The sequence below is a fragment of the Poeciliopsis prolifica genome, unplaced genomic scaffold (genome assembly GCF_027474105.1).
Source record: "Poeciliopsis prolifica strain line A6 unplaced genomic scaffold, Auburn_PproV2 SCAFFOLD017, whole genome shotgun sequence".
NCBI classification, from domain to species: domain Eukaryota; kingdom Metazoa; phylum Chordata; class Actinopteri; order Cyprinodontiformes; family Poeciliidae; genus Poeciliopsis; species Poeciliopsis prolifica.
The window spans coordinates 9,695,181-9,715,909 of NW_026562392.1; the positions used below are offsets into that span (position 1 = coordinate 9,695,181).

General features: G+C 36.3%; 2 protein-coding genes across 6 annotated transcripts; both read right to left on the reverse strand.

Moving 5' to 3' along the window:
• Nucleotides 1–175: 175 nt before the first annotated feature.
• On the reverse strand, nucleotides 176–10,907 carry LOC129367519 (zinc finger protein ZFAT-like). Of its 4 annotated transcripts, none has more exons than XM_055042043.1 (24): nucleotides 10,721–10,907; nucleotides 9,938–10,096; nucleotides 9,528–9,695; nucleotides 9,260–9,388; nucleotides 8,906–8,986; nucleotides 8,711–8,827; nucleotides 8,555–8,631; nucleotides 7,861–7,919; nucleotides 7,618–7,695; nucleotides 7,222–7,370; nucleotides 7,037–7,128; nucleotides 6,665–6,813; nucleotides 5,301–6,135; nucleotides 4,589–4,694; nucleotides 4,263–4,495; nucleotides 3,778–3,859; nucleotides 3,462–3,581; nucleotides 2,217–2,390; nucleotides 2,034–2,122; nucleotides 1,692–1,830; nucleotides 1,396–1,502; nucleotides 1,018–1,105; nucleotides 507–604; nucleotides 176–430 (listed from the first exon to the last, which is right to left on the reverse strand). In XM_055042043.1, exons 1-24 carry the CDS (start codon nucleotides 10,737–10,739, stop codon nucleotides 230–232), a joined length of 3,549 nt encoding a protein of 1,182 aa, XP_054898018.1. In that variant the 5' UTR covers nucleotides 10,740–10,907; the 3' UTR covers nucleotides 176–229. The 4 variants fall into 4 exon arrangements, with proteins under 4 accessions (XP_054898018.1, XP_054898017.1, XP_054898016.1 ...); XM_055042042.1 differs by having other exon boundaries at nucleotides 8,906–9,004; XM_055042041.1 differs by having other exon boundaries at nucleotides 8,555–8,628; nucleotides 8,906–9,019.
• A 1,179-nt stretch (nucleotides 10,908–12,086) lies between these two features.
• Nucleotides 12,087–20,301, reverse strand: LOC129367613 (protein tyrosine phosphatase type IVA 3-like). Of its 2 annotated transcripts, none has more exons than XM_055042166.1 (7): nucleotides 19,919–20,301; nucleotides 16,718–17,164; nucleotides 15,471–15,608; nucleotides 13,884–13,976; nucleotides 13,677–13,807; nucleotides 13,499–13,573; nucleotides 12,087–13,209 (listed from the first exon to the last, which is right to left on the reverse strand). In XM_055042166.1, the coding sequence occupies exons 3-7, from the start codon at nucleotides 15,564–15,566 to the stop codon at nucleotides 13,092–13,094; spliced, it is 513 nt and encodes a 170-aa protein (XP_054898141.1). In that variant the 5' UTR covers nucleotides 15,567–15,608; nucleotides 16,718–17,164; nucleotides 19,919–20,301; the 3' UTR covers nucleotides 12,087–13,091. The 2 variants fall into 2 exon arrangements, with proteins under 2 accessions (XP_054898141.1, XP_054898142.1); XM_055042167.1 differs by lacking the exon at nucleotides 19,919–20,301 and adding an exon at nucleotides 19,457–19,754.
• Between the last annotated feature and the right edge of the window lie 428 nt (nucleotides 20,302–20,729).

A 20,729-nucleotide genomic window follows, 5' to 3' on the forward strand; every position in this document is an offset into this window, starting at 1 on the left:
ACAAATAAAACCACTAGTGAATTATTCTAATGTAGAAACATGAAATCTGTTTAGAAATTTACTTTGTACAACATATGTCTCAAATGATGCAACGATGCACTGCAATTATTTTCATGAGTTCCTTTCTATCAGTGAAAAAAAGAAGGAAAATGAACAGTCTTGACAATAAAAAGCATTGATTCATTAAATTTATTGCAATTTGCTACATGGTACTGAAATTTGAACACCACTAGTTGATTTCCACAGTTTGCTCCTGGATGTAAACAATGTAGTGGTGCGTGTTTTCTCCCTGAGTGAGGACCGTTAGAGCATCCAGGCCATGTCCATCCTCCACCACCATCACCTGGTTGCCACCGAGTCCCTCATCTGCGTTCACCACCATCAGCTGGTTGCTGCAATCACCCACTTCATGATCCTGAGAAACCTGCACCTTTACCAATAGCTTAAGGTCAATGCAGATTCAAAGAACCAATCAGTTTCAGATAAAGTGCAGTGATTATATTTACCTGCTGTACGACAGTCACTGTGCCTGGAGCCATTGCTACTACGGAGGCTACTGCACTGTGAGTCTCTGAGCTCAGTTCAGCAATTTGCTGGACGTTACCTGAGAAAATGTATTCAAGTATTGTCATCACTGAAGAAGAACATCAGTTTCACACAATAAGTAAATGAATATTTGCTGAAGTAGTCATTTTCTTTCACATGTTGTTCTGGAACAATCATACCTTGAATATTTCTACTTGAATTCTATGTCCCAGCTGAATAAATATATTTCCACACCATCGCGTTTCCACCTCACATTTCATGTAGAGCATGAAAGTTACATTTTGGTCTCATCTGACCAGAGCACTTTGAGAATTTTGCAAAGTTCTCAAAAAAGAATCAGACATGAGCAACACTATTTGTGCAGAAAACAGCAGAAAAAGTGAATGCTGCAAAAACAGTTTCACAAACTCAGCTAGTAAACTAATTATGATTATATATAAAATTATAAACTAATACTTTTATCATGCTTACTGTTGTCCTCCAGGACTGCTAAAGGTGCTTCTGTCAGGTGTTCTTCATTCCCGACAGACACATACTGAGCTTCTGTCTCCTCAGCCACCTGCACAGGCACACAACAAAAGACCGAATGAAAAGCACTGAACCTGACAAACACAAGACTTACTTTATAGTTATATCACACGGCACCTGCACATTTTTCACATATTATTTATTTTTCTTTCCAAATTGATTCAAATGTACAGCCAGGAGGTAAGGAAGGACATATGGTGGGAAAACAAATGCTTATATGCAGTCATATTGCACAGATGGATGGACGGACGGATGGACAGATTGACAGACAGACAGAAATCTGTTGTTATTTTGTTTCTTGTATATTTGCATGTTAGTTACCTCCCAGTTACTCTCGACCACTTTCAAATTGTGTTTGGTCTTCAAGTGACGGGTCAGCTCCCACTTTGTTCCATAAACAAACTCACACTTCGGGCACTTCATCCCACCTAGCACAGGAGAACAGCAAGACATGAGGGTAGGATGACCACATTTTTATGCACAAATTTTACACAAACTTCTAGTTTATCATGGTATTCCTTTAGTTTTCTGTCTAGTATATATTCTATTCTACTACTGTTATTAAATGGAACTTCAGAGATTGTGACAGATGTGCTGACAGAGTTTGAGGTAAGGACCTTGCTGTTTCAGGGTTTCTGAGTTTGGCAGTCCTGGTCCAGCATTCTCATAAGTTTCTTCGGGGTGCTTGATGTTGAAGTGTCGCTTCAAAGCACCAGCAATATTGCATGAGTAATGGCAGTGAGCACAACGAAATGGCTGAAAATACAAATTCATATTACAGTATCAGATTAGATTGCCAGTGACAGTGGGTTTAGGCATTTTAGTCTGTGTGCAAAATCTATGAGTTCAAACTACACTTTGTTTTACAAAAACAGATGTTATGTACATTATATTCTGTGGTTCGTTTAAAATAATAGAACTACAAACTGAGGTTGCATTTATTAAATGTGTATTCCTACCTTAAACTTAGCATGTTGCTCCATGTGTCTGAGCAAGGAAGGTTTAAAAACAGACGTAAAAGGACACTCCGAACACTGAAACCTCTTACCTGAACGGACACAGAATGTTTTCCCCTTCGATTACCACTATTTTTTTTACACTTCTGCTAATCTATGCCAATAACTTTGCCATATATTGCCAACCTTCATCTGTGTGGTTCAGTCGGTGACTTTTCAGCGTGAGCTTAGATTTGAACTTTTTACCACAGTGATCACAGAGATGATGCTTCTCACTGCTGTGTCGGTTCATGTGAGTCTTCAGGTTACTCCGATTGCAGCTCGAGTAGCTGCACACACTGCAGACGTAGGGCTTCAAACCTAACCAGATTGACACACACACAGGATTCACACTTCAGAATCACACATATTAACAATATTTTCTTCATTGTGCATCAACAAAATACTAATAGGTTATTCCCTGTTATTCCCTTTCATGTGCATAACAGGTTACTCGCTTTTATGAATATGAAGGCAGCATGTTTGTATAAAAGGGGCCTTGTATTGAAATCCATAAAGATGTTAGGTGATGGACCAACATATTTAAATATTTGCTTGAGAATAAAAATCATTTTAAAAAAGCTATGAATTTATATTTCAAATTACTAACAATATTATATTCCATTAAATTCAAATTAAATACATTGAAATTTACTATGATATCAAACAAAGATAAAGAGATAGGAATGTTTTTAAAAGGTACTATTTTGTATGGCCTCCCTATGTAAACAGAGTGGCATTTTGCTGTCGTAAAATAGTCAAATTTTGGCTTTTCTTTGACAATAGAATTATTTTTTCGGCTTGTTTGCAACTGCAGCTATGACTGCTGATGAGTGTCAAAAACACCCCCGAACCAGCAGAAACCTGAAAGCTGCAAATCTGATTAAAAACATGCCAGCATCCTGTGAGACCTTCTTTAACACCTGTGCTGGCTATCTGTCTGCAGGCTTCTGCCGTTACTCTGCCTGAAAGCAGCTGCAACTTCCAGGTAAACAGCTCTTCAAAGTAAGGGGGAGTGTGGCAGAGGCTGCGAAGAACATGTGGTGGTAAAATTAACAAGCAAAACAAACAGCTGCTCAAGTTGAGATACGTAAACAATCTGAATCACTTCACGGGAAGAGAAACACAGGAGGGTAAAAAACATGGTGCAATATGTCGAACAGACAAATAAACTGTTGCAAAGACCCCCTAGATTACATCTGGTCATTCGCCTCAGCAACATAAGTGTGTGTTTTTAACTTTCTCTTCCTTCCCTGTGGAGGGCAGACAGGCACAAACAGAAACAGATGGAAGCTCAGCTGACAAAGTAAGGATACAATCTCCAAGTACTGTGAATGTTATTGTTGCAGACCTCAGCAGCGATAGCGTATTTCATTTGAGTTTCCAGCACACCTTGATGGGCCCAGACGTGTTGCTGAAAGTCACTGCTGTTCCTCAGGAAGTAGGAGTCACAGTAAGGGCACTTCTCTGCACGCTGCACCATGGGTACTTTACCTCCAACAGGTATTTTATCTGTCAAACACACATTAACAAAAAACTGAATCATAAAACCACTGGCTGGCTCCTCCACAATGAAAATGAGGAAAATCTTACAAGTAGTCAACTTTTTCAAAAGAAACATTTAAATGCATTTCCAAAATGAAGGCATCATCGAATACCGATTGTGTTATTTGTTCTATTTTACTAGGAATACATTTGTTATTCTTACCTGGGTGGGATGATTTAAGGTGGTGCTTTAGTCTGTGTTGTGGGTAAGTGCGTTGACAGATGGGACACACAGCACAGCTTTCCTGTAAACAAGCACAACATGGCATCAGGAGAAATAAACAAGAGCCTTGCAAAACTTTCCATACCTCTTCAACTTTTTCACATATTCATTGTATTTTTTTTTTATCTTTTGTGATAAATTATGTTGAAATTCTAACTCTGAAAACATAGTGTGTACTTATATACACCCTGCTCAGGTCAGCTCAGTCAGATTGAATGGAGAGCATCTGCAAACATCAGCTTTAATGTCTTCCCATAGATTCTCAATAGGATTTACATCTGAACTTTTACTGGCCCGTTCAAAGAACATATTTTGGTCCTACCGTATATACAACTAAATGAGTGATTGGAGTCGTTGTCATGCTGGAAGTTGAACCTTCATCATAAATTTTTGCAGCATACAACAGATCTCCTGGGACTGGTTACCTGTTCATGTTGAGTCCTCACATGTGCCTGCAGTTTGTATTTGTCAGGTGTGGAGTATTTGCAGCCAGGACTCGAACAAGGCAGCAGCAGACCACTGTGCTTCTGGATTTGGTGCCGTTTTAGTGAGCTCTTGGTGATGGAAGAGTAGCTGCACTTTGAACAGTAATGCAAGTGCTCCTTGGTGTGTGTGCGGACGTGGACGTTGTAATGAACCTTGTACCAGAACAGCTTACCTATGAGGGAGAATTTATGGGAGTGAAGCAGCTGGTTCCATAATACAAAATAAAAACAAGAAAAACAATAAAACATAACCGCTATTATCTCACCACAATATTGACATTCAAGGTCTCCGTAGATTTTCCTGAGCCTCTGATAGGTCTCCATATCAAGGCGGGTTTTCTGAAGAGACAAAAACACTTCCTCGAAGGCGCTCTGACAGAAAAATAAAAAAGGAAGCAAAGAGAAAAAACTTTAAGATCAACACGAGCAGGACTAAATAAACTTTTGACAGAATTTTATAGAGAATATTTGTCGATTATGATTTAGGATAATTTAGGATAAATCATTGTAAAATCTTTTTATTGCACGCTTCTTCGGTAGGAGGACATTATGAACAGTGTTGCAGGACATCTTATATTATATATTTTTCTTTAGTCTCATTTTGTTCTCTTCTCCAAGGTTCAGCTCCAAGCTTTAATTAATCAGTTCTGTTAAATAATACATGGCATATTTCATTTCCCCCTTCCTCAGTACAGAAATAGTATCATAATACGTAAATCTAAATAATTAAAAGATCCCAAACCAAACTAAGTTTCTGTACAGCTGAATTTTTTCTGGTCTTGTGTAAGAAAAAAGCTAATCAAGCTACAGAGTTGATTGAAAATATATTTTTTTAAATAATCTGAACAATAATATGAGCCATTAAAATTTAACTGTGAACCAAAATAATGAAACAAAGTCATGGTTCCATTATATTTCAGGATGCTACATTATCTCTAAATGTGCCTTCTCTGCAGGTGAAGTGTGGCTGATTTCTACCTGGGAAGCTGAAGACGAATGTATTTCACCAGGTGAATCTGAAGAGTTGGAAACCCCTGATGATGAAGATGAGGCTGTGTTGCTGGCTGCAGATGAGTTTACGACATCTGGCTGCGTGTTTTCTTGAGTCCTGTCTTTCAGAGATGAGCTGTGGACGCCATTGGGTAATGAAGACGAATCGTTTTTTTCAGCATGTGCATCAGTAGCAGAAACACATGCAGCTGAATCAAGTAAATTCTCCTCAGCTGCAGTCTCATTGGATTTGTCCTGGGATTCTTTCTGAGCTCCACCTATGCTCAGTCTGTCTTCTTTTCCTTTCTCTTCTTCCATCATCTGCACAGATTGTTCTTCCTCCTGCTGTTGATTCCCATCATTTCTCAGTTCCTCTTCATCTCCACCAAGACTTTTGTTGCTTTCTATCTTCTTCCCGGCGGCCTCACCTTCCTTGAAAGTTGCTTCCCTCTCTTTTCCCCCACCCTCCTCGCTTTCTCCACCTCCTTCGGGTGAAATCAGATAGTAGCTGATGTTGATACACTTGATGAAAGTCTGCTCCATGTCCAGCTCAGGATGGCTCTCCTCCAGGTGACCCCTCAGCCTCTGAGAGCTGACCAGTTTTTTGTCGCACACACTGCACACGTACAAGAAGAGGTGCTTCCTGATGTGTGCGGCAAGGGCGACCATCTTGGTTGCAGTGTGGTCACAAAGTAGACAGGCAAAGGGTGGCTGAGGCCCATGGATCAATAGGTGGCGCTCTCGCTCCTGCTGGTTCTTAAAGCGTCGGTTACAGGTGGGGCAGTGGTACAGGAGCTGCCGGAGGCCTTGACGAGTCTTTAACCTGCAGAAAGTGCAGATGTTTAAGAAAAAAATACACCTGCTATATTTTGCAAATATTTATTTGAATCTTTACATAAAGGAATGGTTCGAAACACATTTAAGGAGCTATAAGTTATTTCTGCAAGTTGGTAAAATTTATTACTGAAAGTCTGGGCCCTGCCCTACAGTATTGAATGGATATTAGAAATTTATCTTTAACTCAAAACAATTCAAACATCTACATGTGCAATCCACACCGAAGCAAGTTTAACATTACCTGGACAAAGAAGGTGCTGATCAATACTGGTTTTATAATTTATAAAACGTGATAACAGCATGTTATTTTGTGCAAAGATGAGTATACAAATAAATAGACAGAATTATGCCAGGAGCTTGTTGATGGCAACACGGAGTCAACAAAGAGTCTATGAGTTCTTGTTAAGCCATTTCATTTGTAATATTAGTGTTTGTGTATGTTTACATTCAAACATTTATGGTTGAGTCTATTTTAAGAATTTTGACAGGTAATTAACCTCTATGAAGGATCACACCTTAGTTGCTGGTAGGTCTGGAGGACAGCAGAGTCTTTCAGGTTGTGCCGTGTCTCCATGTGTTTCAACAGGTTCTTCACGTCAGAGTACTTTTTCTCACAAAAGCTGCAGTGCTGCTTCATCTTCAGATGAACTCTCTCTATGTGAACCTGCATTAGCAGAAATGTAGAGGCTCGTTTATTAACTGGGAGTTACTAACAATTATTTCAACCTGAGAAGTTAAGATAACTTTATCAAAAAACAGACACAGATAATAAACATGAAGTTAAGAAGTAATAGAGCATCAACAAAATGTTTTATTACAACCTTAACAATGAGATGACAAATGAAATTACCGCCAATCTAATTTGCAAAACATAACGATAACACCACCTTTAGGTGTCCAGGGCTGAGGCAGCTGAAGGCACAGTGATCACAGCTGAACTTCTCTCCTGTGTGCTTCCTCAGGTGAACATTCAGGTTAGCTTTAAAGAACAAAATTCACACAACTTAACATTTTCTTCTTTTTTCTTAATACAGAAGTGTTCCTATCTCCTTCCACTAACTCGGTGAGTTACCTTTAATGGCTGAGGCGTAGTCACAATGTGGACACTGGAAGGGTTTTTCCTTGGTGTGTGTCCTGAGATGGGCAACCAATGAATGCCTGAACTTAAAGATCTTTTTACAAAATTCACAGGCAAAGATCTTCAGCTTGCTCTGGAGTAAACTAGAACAAAGAAATAGAATATATTTTTTGCACACATTAACTCATTTCATTCTTTAACTCATTCCTGCCTTTGGAGGAATAGTGTTGTCAGCATTGTAACTGGTTTTATGACGCAATGAAGATTTAATTTTTAACATACAAATAACTCTGTTTTAAAAGGCAAACTGTAATTTTGTACAAAATTAATTAACTTTAAAAAATTAATAAAATTGCTTTTGACATATATTGACAGTACTCTATATATTACTTGGGAGCATCTTGCTTGATGGAATATTCCTGGAATCCCTTGCTGGTTGAAGCAATTGTTCCTGACTTCAGATTAGAGCTGTGAGGAGAACAAAGTATATGTATATGAAAACTATAATGTTTCCCATTACTACAAATACTTTTTTTTCTGAATCATAAATTACATAAGTTTGTTTTTCTAGTCTTTATAATTCCAAATCATGCTTTACATCCAAAATAAAAGAAAACAGAGATTTCTCTTTACCTTAGCTCGTCTTGTGGCGTCTGGTTATTTTCACAGGCTGTAACTCCACTTGCAAGAAGCTGTTTAGACAAAATATTCAATAAAAAAAACTTTAAGATAAGACTTCATTGATCACAGTAAATAGTTTATTAAAACTTGATAGAAAAATTAATTCTTCATAGAATACTGTGAAATTCAGAATACAATGCAGATTTTTAAATGCACATTTGTAAAAACAAAAGTTCCTCACTTTATAAAAAAGTAGATATGTTCAATACTTAAACACAGATAACTGGGTACTGGTAACCCTAAACCTTATCTAAACAATCCTGACAACATAAATTATTTTCTGAAAAATAACAAAGAAAAACTAATATTACTTTAAAACCACAACATTAACATTAAAAACACTAAAAACAAAGAAATGAATGACACCCTGCCGGGACCCACCATTTTGTAATTCCGCATGACATTATTTTGACTTTTTAGCAGTATAGGATGAAATAAAGACCAGGCTAATTAAGGAACAATAATACATGATAATTAGCCTTTTTTCTCTGTGCATGTGGCGCCCCCTAGATTTTCTTATTCTGGGAAGTGAGTCTTACTGCGCATATCACAAACTGTCACTGCGAGATAATTAACAAAACTAGCAATAATTTTATAATTTTGCAGAAATTACCCTTTAATATTGCAAACCAATATTTTTGCTTACCTGATGTTGACCTTGAATATCTGAAGACTCTGTTTCTGCTGAAGTATTTTCTACTGTCACCATTTTGCAAACACCTGCTGCATTGAAAGTAACATTACTTTGCTTGTATAAATAACATTTCTTGCTAAAACATAAAACTAGTAAAACTATCTTAACCTGGAAGTATTTTGTCTTCTGTCAGAACAACATTAATGAGAGCCTTTTTCTGTCCCGTTGTGTTTCCTCTTTTGCTGCAAACTTGTTTGATGCTTGTGAGATTAGAGCTGCTGGTATCTAAACGTAGAGAAAAAAAAAATTGTTTCCTTTGGTAATAAATTACTACAAAATGTGCCCTTGAAATAGTACACTCACCTTTCTGTCTTTTTAGTCCAGATCTTGTTGGTTTTAGTTTTGTTTGGTTTGAATTTGTTCCTCTGGAACCAATATCTTCTTCTGCACCAGAAGCAATTCCTAACAAGGCTTCATCTGTTAATTGTTACAACTTAAAATCCAGTTCTCATGAGGTATTGTTTTTCTTTCTAACAATTGTGGGATATTTGGACAGTAAATAATCATTCATTCAAAAATGCATCTGAACAGTTACCACCAAATAAGTCTAGTAACAGTAAAGTTTCTACTTCTACAGAAAAGCAGTGAAAACAGTAGACTTTCACAGTAGACTGTTTATACTGCCAGGCTGCTGCCATCTGTCCCCTCAATCTTTACCATGCTGTTGGACATCATCCTCTTCACCTTCCTCTCTAAGGCAGATATGTTTGAGGATTTGTCGTTTGTTGCTGAATGTGCGATGGCAGACTCTGCATTCACGCTCTAAAATCCCATCCTTACTTTCACCTTTATAGAAGAAAGACAACAAGAAGCATTAAGAATACCATCTGTTGCATATTTAAATGCTATCTTGGCAAAATGTAGTTACCCTGAAGACCAAAATAACAGAATTATGGGTTATACTGTATGTAAATGGAAATGGTACCATCTTTGACTAAACCACACTCTTGTTGTCCATCTTTGAGTCTCGATTCTTTTTCTTTCAAATTTTCTTCTGCACTCTGAGCAGCAACAGTGGTCTGGTCCATCAAGTCCTCCTGTAACTTCTTTGTAGAACCTTTTGGTCTTCCTCGTTTTCGCTTAATTGGATTGTCTAAGAGCCAGAGCCAGTAACAAGAAAAAAAAGAAGAATGCCGATTTAGAATGTGTTTTAGGATGAGAAAAAAAAAATTTTGTTCTAATTTTTGTTTGTATTACATTTCATCAAGTTAATTCATGGCTTCATGCAATAAATAGGATACAGTTTAAATACTCTATTTTATGTTAAATAATAGTTCTTAATTCTTGAATGGAGGAATACTAGTTGAGATTCTCATAACACCATAGTACTTTTACCTAACAGCTTCTCCACAGGCTCAGTTATGAGCGGCTGCAGTGCAGTAATAATGCTGTCTGGGGATTCATGCTGGGGGTGATTCTCAGAGCAATGTGCCAGAAGCTGGGAGCGACTGGGCGAGAACAGGTTACACAGGCGACACATGAACACAGAGTCAGCTGGAGGGACAGAAACGAAAAATATTCAAGATGGGGGTTACAGAGGTCAACACACAAGCACCATAGAGCACCTTCCAAAAGTATTCATATCTCTTGAACTTTTGCACATTTTGTCATGTTGCAACTACAAACTCTAATATATTTCACTAATATTTAACCTTTTTAAGACACTCCATTGGGTTTAGGGATATTCTTCTTTAATTAGGTGCGCTTCAGACCTCTTCACAACCTTGTCCCTGGGATATTTGTTGCTCTTTATGATGCTTTTTCTTCTCTAATATTTACTATAACCCTCTGAGGTCTTCACTAAAGAGCTGTGTTTTACAAAGATCAAATTACACAATAAAAGTGGCCGATTACAAACATGTCACATTTTTGACACTTTTGTTTGCATAAACCTTTGAAAATACACATAATTTTAATTCCACTTCGCAATTATGACTGCTGTCTATAACAGAATAAGCACATCAAATATCGTGAAGTTTGTAGCTTGTGACACAATGAATGTCACATAAATATTATGAATACTTTTGCAGTGCCACTTGTAAGTAAATACCATAGTGACCAAAACCAAAATGAGGACACCACCGACATATTCGCGTTGAAATTAATTGAAATTCTTACCTGCTTTTTCTCCTTTCATTTTCTGTCAAGCGCCGACAAAAACCAAAAGGAAACTAATTATACGCTGGCATGAAAAACGTTACGGGAGTGTATAATATATAATATCTAAATAAACATTTAAAAAGTGCAAATACTCCAGAAAGTCACGAATATTTGTCGAATCTGCGACGCAAGTCTCTCCAGTCAGCGGAAGTAAATAGCGCAAGCAGCAGACTGTCTGAACAGATAACCTCACAGCGCCCCCAAGTGACGGGAAGATAATACTGCACCTGCACAATGTAAAAAAAACATTTAAAAAGAAAATAAGCCTTAACGCAGGTTAACTTGTCCAGTAAAAAAATAAATGTTTAATTCAAGGCATATAGAAGAAAAAATGGGCATAATAGAGATTTAATTTGGTTACAGTTGTGTCTTAAGAAGGCTGATTACAGTGATTGAAGACACAATCAACAACTTATCAACAGGTTGGCTAAAAAAATACTTAAATAGTAATTATAGATGCAGTTATCAATACTTAATTTTTTTATGGCATATTATAGTATTTTTTACCTGCACAAGGCTTATTTATTTCTTAGCAAAAAGGACTTGAAATTATTTACTTGATGAGTAAGCAATAATATTCATTAACTGAGATGACAATGTAGGATTTGACAACTTTTTTGGGTCAACATTATGTCCATTGAATATTTGTTTCATTGTTACATGCAGTTCTGGGATTTAGAAAGCTTCAATGAATACGTATTGTAAAACTAACCTCGTTTTTTTGTTTGTTTGTTTGTTTGTTTTGTTTTGTTTTTTGTGACCACATCAATACAAGTTGGAGATTTGCAGTTTGCTGCTCAGGAGTTTACTGATGTGATTCCACTCAATGCCAGGATACAAAATACCTGCAACTATCAGTGTTGCAACCCTTTGTCCTCAAAGGACTAAAAGGGTCACTTCCAAACAATTTGCATCTTAGACTCTGCAAGCCTTAAAGTATTACATGTTAAGTTCAAGACAGTGCAATTACAAAAAGAACATTGTGTGGCTTGATGGGAAGAATAGACAGATGAACTCCTCACCTCTTTAAAAATTATATGGTAAAATGCCATTGTTTTTCTGTCTTGTTTAATTACATTTGAACGAGCAACAAGGCTTTTGCAACAATGCCAAATGAAAATGAGTTCAATATGCAGAACATCATGTTTGGAGTAAACCCAACATAGCATATCAGCATAACCACTTAATACAAATTGTAAAACACAGTTGTGACAGGATGATGATTTGGACTTATTACATCATATTGTTCAGTATCAAGCAATTGTGAGGGTGTAGGAGTAGGTGTAAAAGTGACAGAGGATAGGAAGAATTGGTGATAATTAAATTAGAGTTGTTGAAAGAATCTTTATTATACATTGCAAAAAATGTACATTATAATGCATACTGACATTTACAGCTTTATATGTTTAATTCTTTTTCTGTTTATTTCATGTACTCTTACATCTAAATTTCACTTCAGGCCAGCCCTAAAAATCATCAACATTTTCTATAGCTTCAGGCACCAAAATCACACTGTGCACACATAACAGATGAACGATCTTGACATAATTTGCTTTTATACTTTTGCTTTTCCTTTTCTTATTTGTTTCATCAAATATTATTGCTCAAGGCAAGAAGAAAATGATCTTCAGATCATGGACAAACTAATTACATACAAAAAGTGCATGCAGTGTGATCAACCAAAAGTGGCTTTGTTAAATATAAAGTGTCAGGAAAATCACAAGTGATGTAAACACAACCAAAATATGTTTCGGGAAGTGTGAAAGATCCAATACCAAAGATCAAATATCCAAGAACATAATGAACTTCTTTTTTTTAATGGAGCAAATTATTTAAGGTTTGTCTCTGATTGTATTCAAATGACAAATTACTGAACGCACTCTTCACCTTGTTTAAACATAGAGAGGTTTAGGTGTTGAGCAGCAACCATCAGCAGTAAAGCAAAAAAAAATAAAAAATCTGTTCCATTACACACATTTTCCTTAGCATAATAGAAGAAAATAACACTAAAACTGAACCATGACCCTTAATGCCTTACCTGTCATCAGGCTCCAAGATCTTATCAGCGTTTTCTACAGCTACCAAACTCCATGACATTTCATACCTGACATGTAATATATATTCTTCACCTATATTTTGTTCTCTATAACCCACAAAATGACTCATTAATAGATATGAAATCAGTAAAAAGAAAAATGAAAACTTGCAATAACAGCAATATTTGCAGGGAGTGGCGGTGTAGTCACTGTAAGGCCTGTACAACTGGATTCCTGAGACATTAGTGAGGGGTGCAAGTAGTCTTTCAGTGTTTGTGTGTGAACGTGCTTTTTCACATTATGCAACACTTGTTCTTATGTGTGTGAGGATCTTTGAAACGAAGTCTCTGTTTTGATCGATATTTCTCCAGGTATGTCAGCTGTTTACTGTTGATGGCTCCTCTGCGTTTCCTGCAACGAACAAGTGAGACAGTGGGTAGTTTTACAGTAAAGAAATACCAGAAGATATTGAATAATTGCCTGATAGATTTTACCAGTAAATTTTAAAAACTTAGGTCAAGTCAATTTTTCTGTATCAAACATGTTATTTTTTATACAGATCTTCATCATGAAACTTGGAATTGTTCTGTATAATTTTACTCTATATAGAGTGTGGTTCTGTTTAATAGAAAGGAGTTCATAGTATAGCAATAATAATTTGTTCAAATTCAAGTTTGAATAGCATAGATCTAACACTTACTGTCTGATGAGCTGAATGGCATCCTCATACTTCATCCCGCTTTCTATCAGCGCTAAAGCCACCAGCACAGGAGCCCTGCATGTATGTATATACAAACATTCACTGCTGCAACTTTGTCAATTCATGTTTCAGAGTTGTTGATTTTTTTCTTGAGCTATTTTCATCCTTTATCTTGTACCTTCCTAACCCAGCAACACAGTGAACAGCCACACAACACCCAGGATCCTCCTGAAACTTCTTCTTCAACAAAGTCAGCCAATCATCAACCAGCTTGTTAGGGGGCGGGGCTCCATCATCAAAGGGCCAATCCTGAAAGGCAGTACAATCTCAGGATCTTTGTGTTTAGGTGTGTAAATGAAGAGGGTGTCAGATGAAAAATCCATACCACTACAGCGATCCCATCTTTCTCAAGAGGAGTTTTGTCGTAAGTGCTGTCGCAAACACGCACCACAGTTGTGACTCCATACCTTTTTAAGACCTGTGCAAAGGAAAAGCATGGAAAGAGCAGTGTTAAAATAATTAAAGACATAGCTGTAAAACAAGTTTTTTATATTAGACAAAGATCAATATGAAACATTTAATAAAAAACAGAGAAGTTCCAAGATATCCAAATCAACCTGGTCCAGTGTGAAAGTTCTTTGCCTTCCAAACTTGATAACTAGTATTATCAAGTTTTTACAATAACTGTGAAGAGAAATTTTGGCAGTCTGATATAATGATATTAATGAAGCCCCATGATAGGGTTTTGGGGCATTTAATTTACTTGGTTTTAACAAGTGCAGACTTTGGCTACTTTACTGCAAAACTATTTTTTCTTGTCATTTAAGGGTTGACTTGCAAGTGTGCTTCAAATCATTTTCCTCTTGTCTAACTTCAGGTTTTTTTCAGATATAAACCAGTGTTTATGGTTCCATCAGTTATGTTAATTTGTCCAACTTTTGCAGCTTGCAAATTTAATTGCACCATTATTACATTTGGCTCTTTGTATGATCTTTTTTTCCGGAATGCTGTGTTAGTTTCATGGCAGATGTAAAGGCACACACTTTTCCCAAAGATATTGAAGATTTTTATGATCACCAGGTGTTTTTGTCAGTCTCTTTCTTAGTATTGACCATAAATTTTACTTAAATGAGGCAACTTGTTCAAGATGCTGTGAATTGTCATTTTACACGTTCCGCAATCATTTTCAACAGGCAATCTTCTTCTGGAAGGACTCTTTTTTGTAACCATGTGTTTGCCATTAGTGGACGGCGGCTCATTAATGGCATGCTGGAGTTCCAAAAACTTACAGATGTCTTCATACCCATTTCCAAACTGTATGATATGTTCGTCATACAGACCATTACGCTGAAACAATATTTGGATCATGAGGATGAGAATGATGTGGTACTGTTTTATGACTTTTATGAAATTATTTAAAAAGCATTTTTCTGCACTTTACAATGACATTGATCATTCCCAGTCATGCACACATTTACACAAGCTAATGGTGGCAAGCTTTTGGCCATTGGCCTTTCCGACCACCACCAGCAGGCAGAGTAGATTAACATTGCTTGACAGGTAATAATTAAGTTTTTTTGTTGTTATTTTTTCCTTAAAAAGCATAGCTAGTGAACATTTCTAAAAATGTGGTTAATTACAGGCAATCACTTTTGTACATAGGGCCAGGTTAGTTTGTGCAGCTTTTTTTAAGCAAATAAATCCCATTTGGAAAAGGGCAGCATATCTACATTTACCCTGTTTATCATTTCTGGATATAAAAATTGTCAAATGAGCATTTAAATGTGGAGAAAAGCAACAATAGAAGAAATTTGCTAGAAATTTGTTTGGGGTCAAATACTTTAAAACTGGAATTTACTAATAGTTTGTGAACAGGACAAACTGACTTCAATATCATTTGTCTGCATACTCTTACATAGGTTTGAACAATAACAAGATTATTTTCCTTATGGCACTCTGAAGTCACACCCACCTCTATGAAGGAGTTGAGTGTGTTGTCAGTGGGGTTGTGTGTGATGAGGAATCTCATGTTCTTGTGGCACAGTTCCACAGGAGCAGGACGGTTCATGGCGGCTTGTTTAACCTTTGACTCTGCAAGGAGACCTCTGACCTTCATAATGTAGCAGGAATGTGTTAGTAGAAGGCTCAAAGTAAAAGTTTCCTTCAGCATACTATCTCTGTACTGGCTAAGGATATATGAGCCACTTAAAATTTGAAGGGCCTTTTTTTTCAATACAAAGGATTTAAAATATATTATTTTATTTTGTTCATAAAGTCACAATTTTAATCAATCTTTCAAAATTTCAAACAACTCTTTAGTGAATAATTTTCTTCCTGTATATCAGCTGTCGATATGGAATATTGCAATATTTCTAATGAACTGTCTCATATATGTGATTGCTATTATATAAAATAAAAAATTCCTAAAACAAATATTGACGATGACACTGATTAAAATGGAGCAGAAAATAAAATTAATCAAGACAGATTTTTTTTTTTTTTTTTGATTAAACTCTGGATCTGATGTCATCTGATTCTTTCATGCTTCATTGATTAAATAAAAGTTTAGCACTTACAAGAACTGCATTGTTTGTAAGTGATTTCATTTTTTGTATTAAAACAAAGAATTTCATCTGCCTTTGGTCAAGATTTAAAAGATCATTGTTGATGCAATTTATTGGACCTAGTTTCTGCTTAGATAAGTCAGACAGTTCAGGTCAAAAACAATACAATGCATAAATGCACATTTGGATTTGAGACTTTTATCTCACTTGTGTAAAGTTGTAACTTTGCCCAGCTTCATTTAACGTGAACTTCCCCATGGCATTCCGAAAAATACAAATTATTGTTTGTATTTTGTATTTGTAAACAGAAGCTGTGATAATATAATTAATCTGTAAATAAAAGGTGTCATAATACATTCACAGAAAACACACATTTACTGACAATAGGCTGCTGTCAGATATCTTGGGTCCAGTAGTTGTGTACATATATCAAATGTATTTGAACATAAAATTATAGTCAGTAATTGAAACTGTCATTCAAAATGTCTTTCAAAATAGTCTTGCCTGTTCCATTAAAATGTATTACGTTATCATGTTCCATAGAACAGCTACTGCAGAACCACCTTCACAGTATCTTGTAGATGTTATAATAAAGAGCTCAAAAAATGGTGCATCACAACATTTAATCTAAATCATGTGACCAAATATGAATTACCTTTAGCTTCCGCTGTAGTAGTTTATAGCTGTGTCTTTAACTTGAACCTCCAGATGATAATGGACCTCCTTCCTGTTTTAACGGCTGTATATTCACCAGTCCTTAGGATGTGTCTTCCAGATTGCTATGCCATCTGATGCCTGTGTCCTATAGTCCTGTAGTCTACACTGTCACTCTTTCTTTTTATGCTTGTGATTGTCTCTGATGCTTGCTTTCTTTTGTTTCTCTCAGTCACTCTTTCTGTCCTTTTCTCTCTGTTCAGCTTTCAGTGCTGAATCTCCACTTGCTACCCCATTAGCTGGTGAGTTCATAAGGCAAATGATAGCACTCTTTCAGTGTTCATGGCCCCAAGACTGCATGGCGCAGCATCGTCCCAGACACCGTCTAAACGTGTTGAGCGTGGCAGTAGTCCCCACTCTGCCGCACAAACGCCATCAACCAGCGGTTCTGAAGCAGAAAATACAAAAATAAAATAAAAAATGTGTTTAGTTTGTTTGTTTTTTTACAGCTTCAAAGATGGACAATTTAGGAGATTACTAACTAGTTACGAATGGAAAAATAGCACTCGAAGCTCCTTACAGCATCCTCCACAAGAATAGGAATTAATTAGACAAATTTGTACAAAGCTATCAAACAAATTGATCTCTTACTGCCAAATGATATTTTCACCCTAACACTCCTCAGATCTTTAATTTGAGTACTTTGTATTTACTCCTTAAAGTTGATGAGTTTTTCTGGAAACTGGAAAGTACTTTTTTAAGAATAGTGATGTAAAACATTTCAATATGTTCTGTGTAATCACACAAAGTCTGAAAATACAGACTTTGCATTCTGTATTTTCAGTGTTCATGTACTGATCCTGTTTTTGTATATTCAGATGTCATTTGGTTCTTTTCTGGTTATCCATGTGTTGGTGCATGTTCTGCCATAACTATTTTAAATTTTTTGATTAGTAATATATTGATAATGATTTAGAAGCATTTGATACAGCAGATTATGACACATTTCACAGAAAACATTAGATTGATGCTTTTCTGATGACATTACTGACTCTTTTGATAGTTACCATCTTTCTGGTCATGAACAGTTTGTTCAACACAGTTGTATTTGTTTTTGTTTACTGAATACAACAAAAGCTTCCCTTGAGGTTTTGTATAACAAATAACTACAGAGTAGCATACTCCCAATGCATCTTTAAATATTTGTACTGATGACAGTTGTATATTTTGACAATTTATATCACAATTATTGGATTATTTGCAATCAACTTGATATCATTCAGTTGTGTGCTTTTCTCCTCAAACTAGTTCTAAATACTAAATATCTAAGGATATATTGTTACCAAACAACAAGAAAATATAGATTTTCCCTGCTGTTATGTCCAAGCAGGATTTGTGTCTGTTGTGAATGTCTTAGTACTTTAATATATAAAAATAATTCTTTAAAATTGAAATAAAAAACTTAACTCAAAACCATATATATTTTATTTGAAAATACTTGTTGCCATCTTCTTATTTCACGTTGACAGTGGTGATATTATTTAGATTAATCAGTGGATGCAAACTTATAACCCATCATTGCATGTCGTCCTTTTTAGCTAAGTGACATTTACTGTCTAAGCCATGTTACTGGATTCTTAAATATAGCTCAGACAAAGTAACTGCAGCCTTTCAGTTTTTGTTCCCAGACTTTTATGTACTTACAGGAAATGGGAATTCCTTCTTTCCACTTGAGCAATTTACTTGGAGCAGATAACAACTAAAGCTATTGCTGTGATTCAACTGAAGGATTTAAAAGTGCAAGAAAAAAGTGTCACAGGTAGAAGAGTATTGATCAAAGTTTTCCTGGCAGATACAATTATTTTGGTTTATTTTGATGTCTAATCTGCCTGCTTGAATTATGACTGATTTAAATGGTTTCTTTACCAAGAAATTTAACATATGAGTTTTAAAAAAAAATGTGTTGCAAGTTCTTTCATCAAGCTGGTGGTTATTAATCCAGTGGAAAATTAAGGAATAATAATATTTTCCATTTATGCATCAAAGAAAAGACTCCTATATATTATAGCCAGTTGTTTTGATGCATGCATTTTTTTGACTTATTTTTTGCTTTGAATTTTTTACAATTCTTTCTTTAAAATAGGACCTCATTCCTCAATGAAAGTTTGAGTTCTTTATTATATAAGATTTTACAGACAAGATATTGATGGAATGAGAAAACTATGAGGCTTTCAGTCAACAGGTAACATTCTGCTCTCTTCAGAAATTCTTAGAAAAACAAGCAGTGAAAGTCCAGAGATAAAGTGCAGTCATCTCTAACACCCAACACACAGACTCACTCTACCAGGAGCCTGTTGACAATCTATAATTAGTAATTTATCTGGTGTGGTTTATAATCAGGATAGAGATCCCCTTTTTACTTTCACTCAGGTCCATTTAAATTAGTAAAGCCAATTTGCAGTTATGTTGCAAATTGTTGCATATTTTTCTTTTTTGTGTAGAAGAAAAATAAAGGAACCCCATCAGGAATATTTGTTATGAACATTGTTAGTCAATAATGTTTTTTCTCTGATTTAAAGCAAAATGAAAATGGTATCTGAACAGGCCAACTGTTGTGGCAGCACACACACACACAACACACACGCAAGAGAAATTCTGACAGCTCATTTACCTTTGCTCATTTTCAGTTTAACACCTGCAAAAATGCTCTGGTAGAGTAAGTCAAGAGCTTCTGTCTTACCTTTTCTGTCTGGTAAACTTCAAAATCCAAAAGAGGCAAAAAGTAAAATAAAACAAAGTCCTGAAGCAACAGCAGCCACAAAAAGGTTAGTGTGCTGACGTTACAATCAGCTGACTCCCTGTTATAGTAAACCTGCACTAAATACCTACAGCTGTATTTATAGCTCAATCTATACCAGTGACTGATTATATGACGCATCAAATTTTTGGTGGCAACAACTGGCACTGAGCTGGACACTCTTGTGTTCCTCCTCCGTGTCGCTTCTGGAGAATTTGTCAAACTTCTTTGATTCCAATCACTGCAAGCACCAACATATTCACTTTATTTCATTTGAGCGCTCCACAGAAAACATTTTTCTTTTTTGTTTGTTTTGGTTTGGGTTTTTTTTTCACTACTGGTTATTTGACCACATCAGGCAACATGTAAACAGCAGCAACAACATTTGTGGGGGTTTACTCTTACCACTTATGTCCTCAGTGTCCCCTCCAAACACAGAGTTTGTTCAGTTCTTCTGGTTTTCAGTCACCTCGTTTTCAGTAGTTTTCCACAACAAACAAGAAAGACATCCAGAAGCAGGGGGGAAAATATTTCTACAACCACCTATAGCTAACTGTGACCCACTAGAACATTAACCTCCTCCCTTCCTTGCTGTCCTTTCTGGCTGGCTCTGTAGTCACTGCAACGTTCTGCATGTGTCTGTTCCTGGCTCTCTTCTGCTTCTGGAGTACAGTGTGTGTGCAGTGCTGAGGATCTGCTGTGAGCTGGTCTAATCAGGCTGAGCAGCCATCTGACCCTGACACTCCTGTCACCACCAGAATACTCCAGAGTTAATGCTCTTAGAAAGAGAGATGAGGAGTGTAGTTCCCACTGTTACTCTTCCCCTTCATGTCTTTCCTTTTTAAAGCACTTGGTCTTTCTCGCTGCTTCTTCTGTTCACTCCCTGCTATTCAGTTTTGCAATGCCTCTGTTATTACATAAGTTTTTTTTTTCTTTGAAAAGCATAGCTCGCTTTTCAGTTTATGTTTTGCACATTGACTTGTTTCCCCTCTCCCTTAGAGATCTAAAATTAGATAGTCGCTTGAGCTTCCAGACAGGCTGGAAAAGTAAACTCACTGATCCTCCGTTAATGGAATAACACTCCACTATAAGAGAGTGACAATTTGAACATTGTTTCATTTCAGAGAATCAACAATGAGAGTATTACTTTGACTGAAGAATTTTAGCTCATCACAAAGTTATCACAGTAAATCAGCAGACAGATTAGCTCCCTCCC